Source organism: Hylobates moloch, unplaced genomic scaffold (genome assembly GCF_009828535.3).
Source record: "Hylobates moloch isolate HMO894 unplaced genomic scaffold, HMol_V3 SCAFFOLD_16, whole genome shotgun sequence".
In the NCBI taxonomy this organism is placed as follows: domain Eukaryota; kingdom Metazoa; phylum Chordata; class Mammalia; order Primates; family Hylobatidae; genus Hylobates; species Hylobates moloch.
In genome coordinates, this window is record NW_026652291.1 from 44,010,705 (window position 1) to 44,027,659 (window position 16,955).

At 41.1% G+C, this 16,955-nt stretch overlaps 1 protein-coding gene across 5 annotated transcripts in view; it reads right to left on the reverse strand.

The window, feature by feature from the left end:
- PRKCH (protein kinase C eta) overlaps positions 1-16,955 on the reverse strand; it is a 262,819-nt gene that overhangs the window by 133,223 nt on the left and 112,641 nt on the right. For 4 of the 5 annotated variants that reach the window (XM_058429459.1, XM_032179336.2, XM_058429461.1 and 1 more), the window contains exons 3-5: positions 7,050-7,200; positions 4,573-4,607; positions 1,032-1,120 (exon numbers count right to left, since the gene is read on the reverse strand). In XM_058429459.1, coding sequence (XP_058285442.1) covers positions 1,032-1,120; positions 4,573-4,607; positions 7,050-7,200 — 275 coding nt within the window. Of the gene's footprint in view, positions 1-1,031; positions 1,121-4,572; positions 4,608-7,049; positions 7,201-7,558; positions 7,722-16,955 lie in introns of those variants that run through there. The other variant, XM_058429460.1, reaches the window with a different exon arrangement.

The following is a 16,955-nucleotide window of genomic DNA, read 5'->3' on the forward strand; positions in this document are numbered from 1 at the left end:
CATTTGCAATCCGACAATCTGAGTTAAATCTCAGTTTCCAGCAAATAATTCCACTAGGCATGTACTCTGCAGTCCATACCACAATTTTATGCTACAACAATGGATCCATGCATGACAAGGAGTAGGGCAATCATTACTCTTCTTGAAACTTTTCTGGCCTCTTTCTTGGAAAAGCTGTGGTTTATACCTCTACGTATACTCTTTAGCAATCCTATATGTCTACTATAAAGAACCATTGTGTTCCAGAGTCATTCTTCCAATGCCTCTGCAAATCTACTGCTAAGTGTCAGCAACACTCCATCTGCTTTTACCTCTAGAATTTAAAATGTATGCCTATTGCAGATGAATGCAATATGAGTGGCAAGAATGATGTTGAAGCTTATACACACACACACACACACACACACACACACACACACAGAGAGAGAGAGAGAGAGAGAGAGAGAGAGAGAGACATCTTCCCTGAAATTTCTTAAGAGGCTGGAGAAAGCCAGCAATCTTTTTACTTAGGAAACATAATTTACAGTTATTAACATATGTGTCACATCAATTCTATGTTGTTTAACTTACAAAAACTGTGTGAGGGAAACACTGATCCTGTTTTAAGACTGAGGAAAAGAGAGATTGTAGGCCTTGCCTCAGCTCATAGAGAAGATGGCTAACAGAGGCGGGATTCAGCATTCAAATCCAGGCTGTCAGATGCCAAGTTCAGGGCTCCTTTCACTCTGCCAAAAGTCTCTCCAAATGAGTAGAAACAATCCATATAGCTTATACCTAGCCAACCACTAATGGAGTCCTCACAAAGGAGAGATGATGCCACATAAGTACAGAAATACAAATGCCATAATTTAAAAAAAAGAGAGAGAGAGAAATTTCTATTCTAATACAACCCTTGGCTTCAAAGAATGTGGAAGCAGAGGTCTGGGGACGGGGAGAAGAGGGGGAGGAAAGGAGGGAGGGAGGGAGAGACGGTGACACACAGCACACACAATACACACACACACTTAATCAGCAAACTGCTATCCTCTTACCTTTGAATCCACTTTGTTAATATTGTTTTGGCAAGTACAGGCTGTAACAATTAGATGATGGCAGCGTTTATGGACGACACAGGTGCACACTAGGAAATTAAATCCAGCAATTACACATTTATCAGAAGCTCACAGTCCAGCCAGTTACAGCAGAGTCAACCAGGGCTGCACCGTGCCAACAAGACTGGACTCATCTGGCCCACATGACAGCAGCTGGTGCGCCCATCCTTCCTATTGCCTTTGCCACCATCCTAACACAGACCTTTGCTCAGGCTCAAACTATCCATTATCAAGTCCTGGGCCTATTTCTTCCTTCCTGACTCTATTCCATCCTGCACCCACCACCAGAGGATTCTTCTAACACTCTAGTCCTGCTCCCATAATCAAAAACCTTCCTTGGTAATTCACTGCCGATCAACAAAGTTCAAATTTCCCACCCAGGTTCCAGGCCCTCCAGAGGCTGCCCCAAGCTACCTGTCATCTTTCTTCTATGGGATCTACTTGTTTCAGTAAAAACTACATGGGTTGCTCTTCCTGGAGCACATCTGCACCCTTCCAACAAACTATCGATGCCCTTTTCTCTCCCTGGGATATCCTTTTTGCCTATCAACTAACTAAATCTTAAGTTTAGGACAAGATGTAACTCAGAAAATGTCTCTTCCATGAAAATACTCTGCCCCTATCCCCACTTCTAGACTGAAACCACCTGCCCTCCTCTGATCTCCCACAACCCTTAGCCTGCCCCCTCATTTCAAACCTTCCACCCAGCCTTGTAATGCCCTCAGAATTCCCTGCATGACGCCTTGAACAGAGGAGGCATTCAATAAATGTTTGCTGAATGGCTTAATCAACTGTTGAAATATTTAGAACTTTCTGAATAACATTTTTTTCATTCTCATCTAGATAAGTGATATAGTACAGATAGTTGAGCTTGTCATCAAAGGATAAACACATGCAATGAAGTAGTATAAAAATATACATCATCTTAAGATCTTTCAAGACATGTGGAAGGTTTTAGGATTAACTACATAAAGAGAGGTGACATGTCAGTAAATAACATTATACCTTAAAACAAATCTAGCTTTCATCAGATTCAATTCTCAGGAGAACCAAATTGAAAGTGCCCAGAGAACTGGTCTTTTTATATGAGGGGATCTCAAAACCATCCTTCACACAGAAAGACTTTATTTTTTGAGGTATTTGGTTTTTTTCCTGGTTAGCTTGGTAAAGGCTTCTCAATTAATCTTTTCAAAGAATCAGCATTTGATTTCATGGATTTTCTCTGTTGTTTTCCTATTTTCAACTTCACTGACTTCTGTTCTAATTGTATTATTTCTTTTCTTATGCTCGCTTGAGGCTTAAATTTATCTTCCTTCTCTAGTTTCCTAAGGTGGAAATTTCAAATCTTGGTTTTAGATCTTTCTACTTTCCTACTGTATGCATTTAATGATATACATTCCCATCTGAGCACTGCTTTTGCTGGATCACACATATTTTTATAAGTTATATTTTCATTTTCACTTGACTCTAAATATTTTTTATGTTCTCTTGAGTCTTCTTCTTTGACACATGTGTTACTTAGAATGTGACGTTTAACCTTCAAATATTTGGGGGTTTTCCAGCTATCTTACAGTAATTGATTTCTAGTTTAATTCCATTGTGGTCTAAGAAGATACTGTTTATGGTTTCTATTCTTTTAAATTTGGTAAGCTATGTTTCATGGCCCAGAATGTGGTCTATGTTGGTAAATGTTCCTTGTGAGCCCGAGAAGAATGTGAAAACTGCTGTTGTTGGATGGAGTATTCTATAAATGTCAATTTCACCTAGTTGTGATAATGCTGTTTAGATCACCTATATCCCTACTGATTTTCTGCCTGCTGGATCTATCAATTACTGAGATATTGAAGTCTCCAACTATAGAAGTGGATTTGTTTATTTCTCCTTGTGATTCTATCAGTTTGTCTCATGTATTTTGATGCCTGTTAGGTACATACATACATACATCCATGCATGTTAAAAATTGTTATGTACTACTACACTGGTCTTTAAATAAAACAAAACTTAAATAAAAATGTTAAGTCTTCCTGGAAAACTGACCCCTTTATTGTTGTCCCCTCTTTATTCCTGATAATTTTCCTTGTTCTGAAGTCTGCTCTGTCTGAAATACCTATGCCAGTTTGCTTTTGATCAGTGTTAGAATGGCATACCTCTCTCCAACCAGGCATTTGGTTTTATATGCCTTAGGGAGACATCACCAAAGTGGTGTCTGCATGTCTCCTAACTAATAGTCTTTCCTGCTCTTTACATAGCAGGTGACCCACTGAAAATCAGGTCATCAAATATCCAGGCACTATAGGCCAAAGAGAAAGAGAAATAAAATAACAATAGAGATGTATCTTAAATCCCATGTTTTAAACTCAAAACCATAATCTTGTTTATCCAGAGCTTCTCAACTTATCTTGGTGTGCATGAGATGGGCTACCATGGACTGCAGGGCACATTCCTGTGCTCACAGGCCCATGCCACAAAGTGACAGTGATTCTGGCTTGTGAACTCTCTTCTCACTTGGGACTGAGATTAACAGCATACAGGTCAATTATTGCTGTCATGTTGATTATATATTTGTTTTTTCCTAACTTTGAAAGTTCGATGGAATTGTTCATACATAGTAAAGTCAAAATTAGATCCAAGAGTATTTCTTATTCAGTCCATCCAAGGGAAGTAATGTTTTACCTCACCTCTTCCAGAAGAGAAGGTGAGATTTTCTTATCCACACATAGGCTACTGCTCTAGGACATGTGGTGCTATTTTATCAATCATCCACATAGTGAAATGGGTCCCATGTGTATAATCTATGTGATGATACTCATGCCAAAGGTTAAGGGGGACCCAAATGACAGGCAAGCCTGATGGGCCTGGCTAAACCACCTGACTGAGGGCTCTTCTTCCATTCCTGCCATTGTATTTCATTCCAATTATGCTAGAAACACTAGTAAATTGGTTTCATCTTAGATTGTGAAAAATAAATGTAACACGTAGTAACTTACAGGATCACTGACAGCTTAACTTTGAACATTTCTCACTTTTTTAAAAAAAATGATAACATTTCAAAAACAACTTGGATAATAGCTTATGTTCCCTAAACGGGGGAAAAAGACAAAACAGCAGTGTGCTAATTTTCACCCCTATCTATTATCAATAAGATTGTAAAAAATAGAAGTTTATCTTCAAGATTTAAGAGTACGCTCACAAAATCACTTTACCTTTTAGTACTCTCATGTTATTGCAGAGACAAAACTTTAAACAATGAAACTTTATTAGGTATCCTGGCTTTAGAAATAAAAACGTCCCCTTTACATTGTCGAAAATATGGCCAAGATCTCACCAAACTAAAGAGTTCTAACTACACAGGGGTTTCCTTTGACCTACAGAGAGTTATTTATCACAATATTAAGGGAAGATACCCTATTTTCTCTTGGTATACTCATTTTTTTTTAACATAGGAACAAAATAAAACATGGTTTTAAAAATGTTTCCTTACCTTGGCACTGATAACCCTGTTTCCCAAACACTCCCCTGTCGAAGAAAAGAAAACTACCATCAGTCAAGTATTTCAGCAATAACCCTCTTATAGTCCTTAAGGAAAACAAATTTCATCCTCTCCTCCTTTATGAAAAACACAATTTCAGGGAAAAAGCAAAGATGATGTGCTTTCTGAGCCACTGTTTGTTACTATGAGACACAAGAAAAAGCCATGTGCTGGATTAGAATGAGCCATATGATACAAATGGGTGGGTAACAACCATTCCCATTCCATCTACCTCCACGGCAATTTCCTAAGTCTTCAGTGGCAATAAATCCTCATCTGTACGTGTGATTAAGCCTTGGCCTGAAGAGTTCCCACCTTATTCTCTCTCACATAAAGATGTTCAGATGCTGAAGTAAACAGACACAGATACACTGTGGAAGTACACAGATGAGTCTATCACAGCTGCCTGTCCCAAGGGACCTGCCCTTGTCCCTGTGTCCCTGTCACCCCTGGAGCCCACAGGTGGGCAGAGTTGCCGCCACAATATGCCCTTCAGGCCCACTACTTCCATCTTTGCCTCTCCCGAATATATTCTATGGGTGATGGTAATGATGGTAATATTAGGAGTATTCTCATTCTCATTAACAAAGATCACAGTAACTAAGCCCATAGGATGTGCCAGGCACTGAGCCAAGCAGCTGATATATACCATTTCATTTAATCCTCACAAAAAGCCACGGGAGGCAACACACAAAATAACATGGTTAAGAGCACAGACTCTGAAGCCAGATGGCCTGATGCTTTGAGCCACAGTTTCCTCATCCATAAAAGGGACTAATGATAACAGTTCCTACTGCATAGGGCTCTAATGATTAAAAGTTGTAATATAAAATGCTCAGAATAGTGCCTGGCCCTTTAAGTACTCTATGAAAGTTTATTATACAAGTAAAATAAGATTGTTGTCTATTTTGCAAATATTTTGCAAATGAAGAGACATTGACAGGCTACGCAACTTGACTAAGTCACACACCCAGTTGATGATGAGACTGGATGTCAGAGTCCATACTCTTAACCATATATATTAATATATACACCAATATTTTAAGTGTGTGTGTGAGAGAGTGTATGAGTGTGAGGGTGTGTGGGTGTCGGGGTGGGGCGTTAAAGGCTGGTTGGGTATAGTTAATGTTTCTTTGGTGGAAAAAAGTCAGTGAAATGATCAAATAAGTTTCCATTACGAATGTCAGTTCAGGTCAGGGGCCATCACCACTAATGCCTACAGGGGCCTGGCAGGTCATGTAAAAGAAACAGAAAGGTGTGACATGAAATACACTGCAGGAGGCAAGCACCCTTATGTCACAAGTGAGCAAACCACAGAGAGGTGGGGCTGTGGCTAAGTCGAGTGCAGCCTCATGCAAAGAGGAAACGTGAGCTCAAAGACGCCAGGGCTGCTAATTTCCCCCCCCCCAAAAAAAGTAATATAATTTTTTTCCTAAATACAATAAATGTTATGACACATTTGTTGGCTTCATATCTACAGCCAGTTTAGCATCTCAAAATCATTGTTTCTTGATTAAAAATGTCAGAAATACTAACTAGCCCTAGGTTCTGACTGTTGAAGATATAAAATCCAAAATAATCACAGAAAACAAAATACAAAGTAATTGATCAACATTCAGAAACTGCTCTGATCCAAGGGCTTCTGCCTTCACTAAACAAAATAAATAAAGTTGACAACAAAAATATAGATCTCCTTTCACGCTACCAAACTGTATTTTCTCCTTCTGAGATGGGTGTGTGAGGGCATCTTCCTTTCTTCACTTTCCAAATAAATATGCTTAATTTATCACTAAAGATAACTATTGCTTAAATTTATTTTACATTTGCCACTGAGACTGAGACTTAAGCTTCAGTTGTATGTCTAGTAAGATATTGCCCCAAATCTCTAGAATTTCTCGATGTTGAATTATCTTAGTTCCTACTAATTGCCAGGGATTAGATTATAGTATATGATCACTGAAGGCTATTATCTTCTGCTACATACCAAGAGGCTGAAGACTACTTTGTGTTTAGTTTTCTTGCAACCATTAATTTCCATAAATCATTATGCGATTCATGCCTTCTTAAAGCAATACTGTTGATTATTCTTTGGTCCTTAGGGACTGATTATCCAATTTACTGATTGTCTGTTTATTGACTTATTAGCCTTTTTCTCTGATTTATGCTTTTTGACCAGTTTAGGATTCATTAGCATCTTTACCAAGATGATTTAAAAAAAGAAATGATATCTAAAACTTGGATCTGTAAATTATTTAGATGTTTTTGCAATGGAGATTTAAATTACTAGGTCAACATATTAGAGTAAGAGGCAAAAATCAGATCCCAAAAGAATTCTTAAATAATCATGCATTCTGCTGAAGTCATACATAACCAGAGGAAGCCTATTAGACAGAAGCTCTGAGGAGGACAGAAGTCAGGGAACCCCTTACCAGATAAACTCCCTGCAGTGAGAGCAGTAGGTGGGCTGCCTCAGATACGTGGCCATGAATTTGTGTCCATTGATCTGGTGGACTCGCCTTCGCATAGCCCTTTGGCGCTTCCTGGTAAAATGTTTGAAGATCCGGTCTCTCTGGAGAGTAGCTATATATTAAAAGGAAGGAAAAAAAGAATAAGATTTAAGGAACCTAACGCACCTAATAGATGAGAAAGTTTGATAGTTCAAATACTCCCCAAATTATTTTTTCTTTCTTCAAGATCTAAAACATCCCCCCCCAAAATCATTATGGCTTCCTAATAGGACTCTTTACTTTGAGACAGGACCTCACTGTCACCCAAGCTGAAGTGCAGTGGCTCAATCACGGCCTACTGCAGCCTCGAACTCTCAGACCCAAGTGACGCGCCTACCTCAGCAACCCAAGGTGCTAGGACTACAGGCATGCACCACCATACCCAGCTAATTAAAAATATATATATTTTTTTATAGAGATGGAGGTCTCACAGTGATGGCAGTGCTGGTCTCCAACTCCCAGGTTCAGGTGATCCTTCTGTCTTGGCCTCCCAAAGTGCTGGGATGACAAGTGTGTGTCACCGCACTCAGTCATGTGGCTTTTTAAGGTTAGACCTATGCAAACCCCTGAGATGCCCACTGTCTGGTTATAACTGGCTATCATGGGCCAATCTCTTGTAGCACAGACCAAGGGTTTCCCAGGGTTCTGACAGGGCAGTATGTGACATCAGCATGGTCTCCTAGCTCCAGTCTGGCTGTCTGTGACCTCACATCTATCTATGGGCTATAAGCATTTCTCATTATTCTCCTTTAATTCTGGTATCCTCGCAAACTGAATGGGGGAATCGCCCACAGCACAGACTATGAGAGCTCTGTCCAAAAGCCATTGGTACAGGATCACCTCTGTTAACCTGGAATAGGTAGAAATTAACCTGGAATAGGTGCAAAATTCCTTTTCTAACCTCACGCTTTTAAAACAGTGGCTTCTAATCTGAGGACTCTCAAAACTACATCATTATGTCTTCCAAATAATTATGCTAGAATTTTTCTAGTGTATGCAGAGACTTGTGATTAATAAAATACAGCTTATTTCCTCAATAATGCTTTAATCATTGAAACAAAGGAAATTTAAGAAATTATGAAAGAATAATTTGCTAAAAAATTTTAAACCCTGGAAGAGACAGAAGATTTCAAAGATAATCTTAGACACCTGTTACAAAGGAAATTATAGAACAATAAGAAAACACAGAAAAATATTATACTCCTAGGATAAGATAAGGATAATAAAACTTGGCCGGGTACAGTGGCTCATGTCTGTAATACCAACACTTTGGGAGGCTGAGGCAGGAGGACTGCTTGAGTCCAGGAGTTCAAGACCTCCTGGACAATATAGTAGGCCCCATCTCTTAAAAAATTGTTTTAAAGGGATAATAAACTCTAAAGGCATCCAAAGTTCACAGATTTGCAATTTAAGAAATTTACAGTTCTATTTGGCAAAAAAAATACAAAGCAGAAAGTTGAAAGAAATAAACTGAGGGAAGAGAGGACTTGTAACACATGACAAAGGGTTACTACTATTTATAATACACAGAAATCAATTTTTAAAAATATGAACAATCCAGTAAAAATGGGGCAGAGGATGTGAAGAGGCAATTCCTAAAACTGTATGTGCAAACAGCCAATAACCATGCCAAGATGTCCAATCCTAACCAAGACGGACACATAAGAACCAGAAGCTAAATTACATTTTTACCTCTTAAGCTGGCAAATACTTAAAAGGATTGCTAAAGTGTCTTTTTTAACAAGGGTGAGGTGAAATAGGCACCCCCATCCTGTCAGTAGGAGCATAAACCGGGCTCCAGTCCTGACCCTACCACACCAGCTCTCTTTTTCTTGCTAAGCCTCAGGGTTCCCATCTAGAAATCAGGTGGCCCCTTCTTCCTAGAGTTTTCCCAAGGACTGAATCAGGTAACACATTCAAAGAGCTTAGCATAAAGCTAGACACATCGCAGCATTCAAAAAAAATGTAGTTATTTAGGGCAAGTGCAGTGGCTCACATCTTTAATCCCAGAAATTTGGGAGGCTGAGGTGGGAGATCACTTGAGCCTAGGAATTGGAGACCAGTCTGGGCAACATAATGAAACTCCTTCTCTATCAAAAAAAAAAAAAAAAAGCCAAGTGTGCACCTGTGGTCTCAGCTACTAGGGAGGATCACTTGAGCCCAGGAGGTTGAGGCTACAATGAGCCATGATCGCACCTCTGCACTTCAGCTGGGCAACAGAGCAAGACCTTCTCTCCAAAAAAAAAAAAAAAAAAAGAAAGAAAAGAAAAAAGAAAAAAAGAAAAATATGTAGTTATTTCAATTATATATATATATATATTTTGGAGAGAGTTTAACTCTGCAACCAGGCTGGAGTGCAGTGGCGTGATCTCAGCTCATTGCAACCTCCACCTCCCAGGTTCAAGCTATTCTCCTGCCTCAGCCTCCCAAGCAGCTGGGACTACAGATACGCATCACCAAGCCCAGCTAATTTCTGTATTTTTAGTAGAGATGGGGTTTCACAATGTTGGCCAGGATGGTCTCGATCTCTTGACCTTGTGATCCACCCGCCTCAGCCTCCCAAAGTGCTGGGATTACAGGCGTGAGCCACCATGCCCGGCTTTCAATAATAATTTTTGTGGAGACCAATGTGACAATACCTGTCAAAGAAATTAGAGTCTACACAATAGATCTCAAAGAGTGAAATGCAGAAAGAGTCCAAATGAATTTGGCTAAGACACCAACATCTTCGGAGGTTCCAGCACAGTTAAAATCACACCTACCTCAGTTTTTGTTTGGAGGTAGGTGCAATCTTTGGCAAACAGCCTAGTTACTTTCCTTCTTAAGTTTCCCATATGTCTCAAGAACATGAAGATGCCCCTGTCGTCCACCCTGTGGGAACAGTGTCATAACCAACAATCCTGACAGCTTCTAAGGACTGCATAAGAACAAAAGTTACTACACTACACTGCCCTCTTCCACGCATGACACTTCTAGAAGTCATTTAGAAACCACAAAGTGAACAGATTTTAACATTCCTTTGCTTGCAGATGACAAAATTAGGCTAATGGTATCACTCTCTATCCAGCCTCTGTTATCACCAGCCTGAGACCCAGCTCAATACTGGCCAAAGCAAACTTGTATTGAATTATTAATAGTAAACACTTATCATACATAGATGCAAATGAAGTTCTCCCTGGGGATCTAATTACCAAGAATTAACTTATTTAATCCCTCAATACTACAAAGATTGTTTAAAATGTCAGTCCACTTGCATGTTTAATATTTCATCAATTGAATTCTGTTTTTTTTCTTAACAGCTATTGCCACTGCAATTTTCCAGTTGATTCCTTATAACCAGAGGAGGATTTAGGAAAAAACTGCATGCCAATCATTTCTTGCCACCTTCATTCCTGCCTTTTCACCTTCCTAAACTGCCCTTCCCTCTTTCCTTCCAACCATTAAGAGTTAAATTAGACTTAACCTATCTGCCTCAGAGCCCGAGCAACCTCCCCCAAATCCTAAAGCCGGGGGACATGCTAACCCACTGTTCCCACAGCAGCCTGGGAGCGCACCTCAATCTCTTCTCTCACGACCTGGGGCCGTGTCTCTTTCACTTCTGCCCCAGGCACTTCCCACGCACTTTCATACAGGCACACGGACAAACTTCACTCTGCCCTTTTACATTATTTTGCACGTGTGCCTCTTTGTTTAGAAAACAAACATACACACTCATGCACCTACACACACACCTGGGACTTTGCAAGACATTTGGTCACATAAAGAAAACTGGGGCCCCCATGGCTTCCAATGACTTTCATTGGAAGCCATCACCATGCTCTAGACTGCTGCCATGAGCAAAAGGAAACAGCTCTCCTACACACTCTTCACTTGCCTACAGACTCCAACCCCACTTCACCATCGGAATGCAGAGGGAACTTTCTCATTGTTTGCACCGCCTCCTGTTTACTTAGGACTGAGTTAAAAGGACTGAAAAAAAACCCTGTTGAATACTATGGTGCTTAAATCGACCAGGGCTTTGAGAAATCTCTCAGATCACGGTTTAGTTAGACACGTCAGGCAACCCTAACATTCTCTGCAGCCGAAACTTGAATCACAACTTCTGTTTGCCTCCTTAGGTGCCCAATGGCTCTAAATAAATAGGAAGCTGGCTCTGAGCCCCAGCACGAAAATTCACATTCCAATCTCCAGAGGGGTGCTGGCCTGGAGCCCTGATCTGCCTCACCAGAAGTGGGTTTTGAAAAGCCACCCCATCCACAGGATGCAGAGTAATTATGTCAAATATAATGAAGATTAACTATTCTAAAATCCCATCTCTTCTGAACTAAAATTTATATTTCATAAAACTGGACTGTCATCCCAAGCTCGTTTTGAGAACTTTAGAAAGCACAAGTGACTAGGAGTCATCAAACAACCCCAGGGTAAGTTTTCATTTGCAAAAAGTTGCTCTGGACTGAAACTTGTGTTGGTCATGTGAGGCTTCTGTGGAGGAGGAGTATGTCTCTGAGAAGTCCTATTCTCGGTTGCTGTGATTCTGTAAACTGTTGTAACTCTATCTCAAAAACAGTAAATATATCACCCTCTTTGGTCTTTTGTTCTATCTGCCTGAATTTATGGTTTTATATCCCAGCAGCAGAAATACATATTTGAAAGTACTTCTAAAATAGTCCAACCTGGGGCAAAAGCGTGGATCACAGCTCCCCATTTTTAAAATGATTGTAAGCAAATTAAATCAGAGAAAATTTCTGGCATGGCACTTTTTAGTTTCCAGAATTACTGGTGTAAAATGCACAGCAAATATAACTTTGATTCAGTGTAACATACAATTGAACTCAAGTTTAATTTGCCTAATAGCAAAAGCACTGTGGTTTACTGTGGCTTATCTTTAAGGGGGCTACACTGAGAAAACAGAACAGCCTTCTATATGACAACAGACAAGAGAGTTTGGTGGTTGAGGCTGTGGAATCTGGAGCCTGGGGTGTGCAGACGGCTTCTCCCCTTATAAGCTCAGTGGCCCTGGACAAGTTGTTTAACATCCTATGCTTCAGTTTCCTAATCTAAAGAACATAAAGGGTATGTTCCTCATAGGGCCATTTGAGGACTTGCTAATAAGTACAGCATAATTAGAGAAGTACCCGACAGGTAGTAACTTACCTAGTATAACTGTGAAAACCCTTACTTTACACTACCCTAGAGTTCTAGGAATAGAAAGGATTTTTTTTTTTTTTTTTTTTTTTTTTTAAGAGACAGGGTCTTGCTATGTTGCTAGGCTGGTCTCCAACTCATGGGCTCAAGTGATCCTCCTGCCTCGGCCTCCCAAACTGCTGGGATTACAGGTATGAGCCATCGCACCTGGCCGATAGAAAGGATTTTTAATTCAACTGTCTATTGTCTAGAAGAAGAATGAATACCCAGGAAATTGGGGCCTAGAGAAGTTAATGTACCCTAAGACACATTTAGCTAGCTTGTGCCAGAACTGACACTAAAATCTTCCACACACCCTGCACTGTGCCCTTTATTAACACCAGGTCTCCTGGTATCCCTGGAAAGTAATAAATTTTCTAGTGAGGAAACAGAAACTAACAGGAAGGTTAAGTGAGGTCAAGCAGCCAATGACAGAAGTGAGGACGCCAGACTCTGTCGACTATTGTTGAACTACTGGATATACTATCAAATGTCTTTTTTCTTCTTCCTGAGATAATTTGTTTTATCATTTGTACACATGGAAGAAAACAACTGTGAGAAAAATAAACAGAAAAACCTTAGAGTTAACCAAAAGCTACTAGTCAAGAAAGAACCAGAAAATATTATGTGGTTTATATCTGCAAAATATATCCTGGGAAGGTAATGAGGTAAGACAGCAAGAGAATTTTGTTTAACATCATCAAAAAAACTGAATAAGCAACTACTTGCATAAAGAACGATGCAAAAAAATGTAAACACAGATGATGATGATCTCTGAGACAGTAACGACATAAACAGAGAATAGGACGTGTGTTAAACAAATGCCTAACTTAACTAACTTAAGTTAGTTAAGCCACTTAAATGGCTATTTACAACTGGTAAATACAATGGTATTTTACAATCCTGGTTTTATATACTTGAAAACGTAAACATTTAAATAGGTATTTACAACAAGCATACCCCACCAGTGGGTGACAGTGACATGGGCACTGAGCAAAGAAATCACAGGAGTTGCAGATCTAGTCCTCCAACTAATTAAGGAAGACTTCCATGTTAGTAGTCTTTGGAAAAGAGGAAGGAGAACTTGGTGAATTAGAGCAGGGAGAAGGTACCAGGAATTTTGTGCCAGCACCTGTGACAAAGACTGCAACAAAAGTATTTAAAAATGGCAGCAAGGCCGGGTGTGGCGGCTCATGCCTGTAATCCCAGCATTTTGGGAGGCTGAGGCGGGCAGATGACCTGAGGTCAGGAGTTCAAGACCGTCTGGCCAACATGGTGAAACCCCATCTCTATTAAAAATACAAAAATTAGCCAGGCGTGGTGGTGGGTGCCTGTAATCCCAGCTACAAAGGAGGCTGAGGCAGGAGGATTGCTTGAACCCAGGAGGCAGAGGTTGCTGTGAGCTGAGATCACGCCATTACACTCCAACCTGGGCGACAGAGTGAGACTCCATCTCAAAAAAATAAGTTGAAAAAAAAAATGGCAGCAAAAGCCCCCTCAATGGCACTAGCAGTACAGAATCCTCTGTGTTTTTTGAAAACAGCTTAACTATGTAACTCATAGTTATTTCCAAACTCAGATGAAGTGGTTAGACTCACTGTATTAGACCCAGAACTCACTATGGAGACCCAAATCAACAGGTGCTACACGTTTCTCAGGGTTTTGGTTCCCTCTGAGGAATCTCAGCCCACACAAACACCAACCATCCTGCAAACCAAACAGGATGGCAAAAGAAGGAGAGGAAAATAATCTGTTACTAGACTGACTCTCTTGAGTAGGACCTACGGCTCATAGCACCCAAGCAAGCTGAGCCCATGCTGACTCATCACTCCAGCCTCCTCTGCCAGCAGAACAGTGATTAGAACAGAATGTTGCATGTGAGCATCTGCAACAGGGCCAAAGTTCCACTCAGAACCATGAGAAAAGCCTCTCCCCACATCAGGATGGGAGAAGAGTCCTGACCTCCCATTTTCCTCTCATCATCATCTTTCCTTTTTCACGTCTGTGATCTGTGCAAACTCCAAAGTACAAACTCGCCCCTTCTCAGTCCTTGAAGAAAGAGGCCTTGGCTCCAATAACAGCTCTGGTTCCTCTCTCTACAATCGTCTTTCTTAGTCTCCTTCACTGGCTTTTCTCCTCCACCCAATTTTTAAATATGTGTATGCTCCGAGGTTCCCTGCATACCATGCTTCTAGTCTTTCTGGATGTTCATTCATCAACTGCCTGTATACACTGAGGATTCCCAAATATACAGCTATAGCTCTGGTTTCATTCATTCATTCATTTATATTGAGATGAGGTTTGTTGATATTGAAATGAGGTCTCATTACATTGCCCACGCTGACCTCAAACAGCTTCTGGACTCAAGCCATCCTCCCACCTGAGCCTCCAGAGTAGCTGGGACTACAGGTGCATACCACTGTGCCTGGCCAGCTCAGGCTTCTAGCTAATAAACTTATTTCTAAGTAGCTTCTCAGCATCTCTTCGAGGTATCCCTAAGCTACCTAAAACTTGGCATTTGTTGGGCTGCACCCTCTTCTCAGCCTCCTCCACCCTCTCTTTCTCCTAGCTAATGGTACCACTATCCTTGGAGTCACCCAAACAACCTTAGAGATGTCTTCAGATCTCCTTTCTTGCTTTGCTTATCCTTGTTCTACTCTGTCTACACCTGTCCTGGTTTGGACTCCCCCAGGAGCAGAGTTCAAGATGGGGACTTAAGTTGCAAGCAGTTTATTCAGGAAGGAACCCCCAGATGCACAAGGGGATTACAGAAGTGAGACAGGGAAGGGAAGGAAACCAACGATAAGGGTATCACTGAGCAGGTTTCCAGGGTGGGCAACTGACACTCGATTCCTGTCGGGAATTTCAAGGACCTGGTTGAACACCCTCAGCAGGTGAGGAAGTTGGGTTATTTATCCTCTGACTCTCATTCATCACTGGCTGATGGCTGCTTCAGGGGTGGGGGGTATTAATTTTTCAGCATTTCCAGCTTTCTGTTGTGGGATGAGCGGAAATATGGGTGGGGCATCCATATTTATTTATCTGCTATAGTAATGTATTTACATTTACCCTGGTGTAGGGACCAGCCCCACAGGGTCGGTGGGTCTCTCCCCGTGTGTGGAGACGAGAGAGTGTACAAATAAAGACACAAGACAAAGAGATAAAAGAAAACGCAGCTGGGCCCCGGGGACCACTACCACCAAGTCACAGAGACCGGCAGTGGCCCCGAATGTCTGGCTGCGCTGTTATTTATTGGATACAAAGCAAAAGGGGCAGGGTAAAGAATGTGAGTCATCTCCAATGACAGGTAAGGTCACGTGGGTCACGTGTCCACTGGACGGGGGCCCTTCCCTGCCTGGCAGCCAAGGCAGAGAGAGAGAGAGGAGACAAAGAGAAAGACAGCTTACGCCATTATTTTTGCATATCAGAGACTTTTAGTACTTTCACTAATTTACTACTGCTATCTAGAAGGCAGAGCCAGGTGTACAGGACAGAACATGAAGGCGGACTAGGAGCGTGACCACTGAAGCACGGCATCACAGGGAGACGGTTAGGCCTCCGGATAACTGCAGGCGAGCCTGACTAATGTCAGGCCCTCCACAAGAGGTGGAGGAGTAGAATCTTCTCTAAACTCCCCCGGGGAAAGTGAGACTCCCTTTCCCGGTCTGCTAAGCAGCGAGTGTTTTCCCTTGACACTTACGCTACCGCTAGACCTCGGTCTGCCTGGCAACGGGCGTCTTCGCAGACGCTGGCATTACTGCTAGACCAAGGAGCCCTCTGGTGGCCCTGTCTGGGCATAACAGACAGGCTCGCACTCTTGTCTTCTGGTCACTTCTCACCGTGTCCCCTCAGCTGCTATCTCTGTATGGCCTGGTTTTTCATAGGTTATGACTATAGATCGAGGATTATTATAATATTGGAATAAAGAGTAATTGCTACAAACTAATGATTAATGATATTCATATATAATCACATATAAGATCTATATCTGGTATAACTATTCTTGTTTTATATTTTATTATACTGGAACAGCTCGTGTCCTCGGTCTCTTGCCTCGGCACCTGGGTGGCTTGCCACCCACACTCTGGTCCTGATTTCTCACTAAAATTTTACTGCCATATATGCTTTTAAAAAATCTTATGTAGAGTTGGGGTCTCACTATGTTGCCCCGGCTGGTCTCAAACTCCTGAGCTCAGGTGATCCTCTCCCTTTGGCCTCACAAAGTGCTAGATTACAGGCATGAGCCACTGTGCTCAGCTATGCCATATATGCTTTCTGTAGACTTCTTCAAGGTGAAGTAGAAAATGTTTACAATAATCTTCAACTTTCACTGTGTCTGCTCCTTTCTGCACACATAAGAATGGAAATTCCCTCCTGTCCTACTATCAACTGCAAGAATCCTACAGTTTCCTTCTACAAAAATGTTCAGAATTCCTATTCTCTTGCTGTGATTCTATGAATATTTCATTTTCCTCTATTGATGTCATCCATAAAAAGGCTTTTAGCTGCCACTTCTTCATTCTTCCTTTTTGGTGTTATTTTTTTTCATTAACAGTAGGTCAGACATTCTTCATTTTTTAATACATGAAAATTAAACATTCCTCAGTGGATCATCACTACTCGGTTTCAGGATGATGAAGAAAA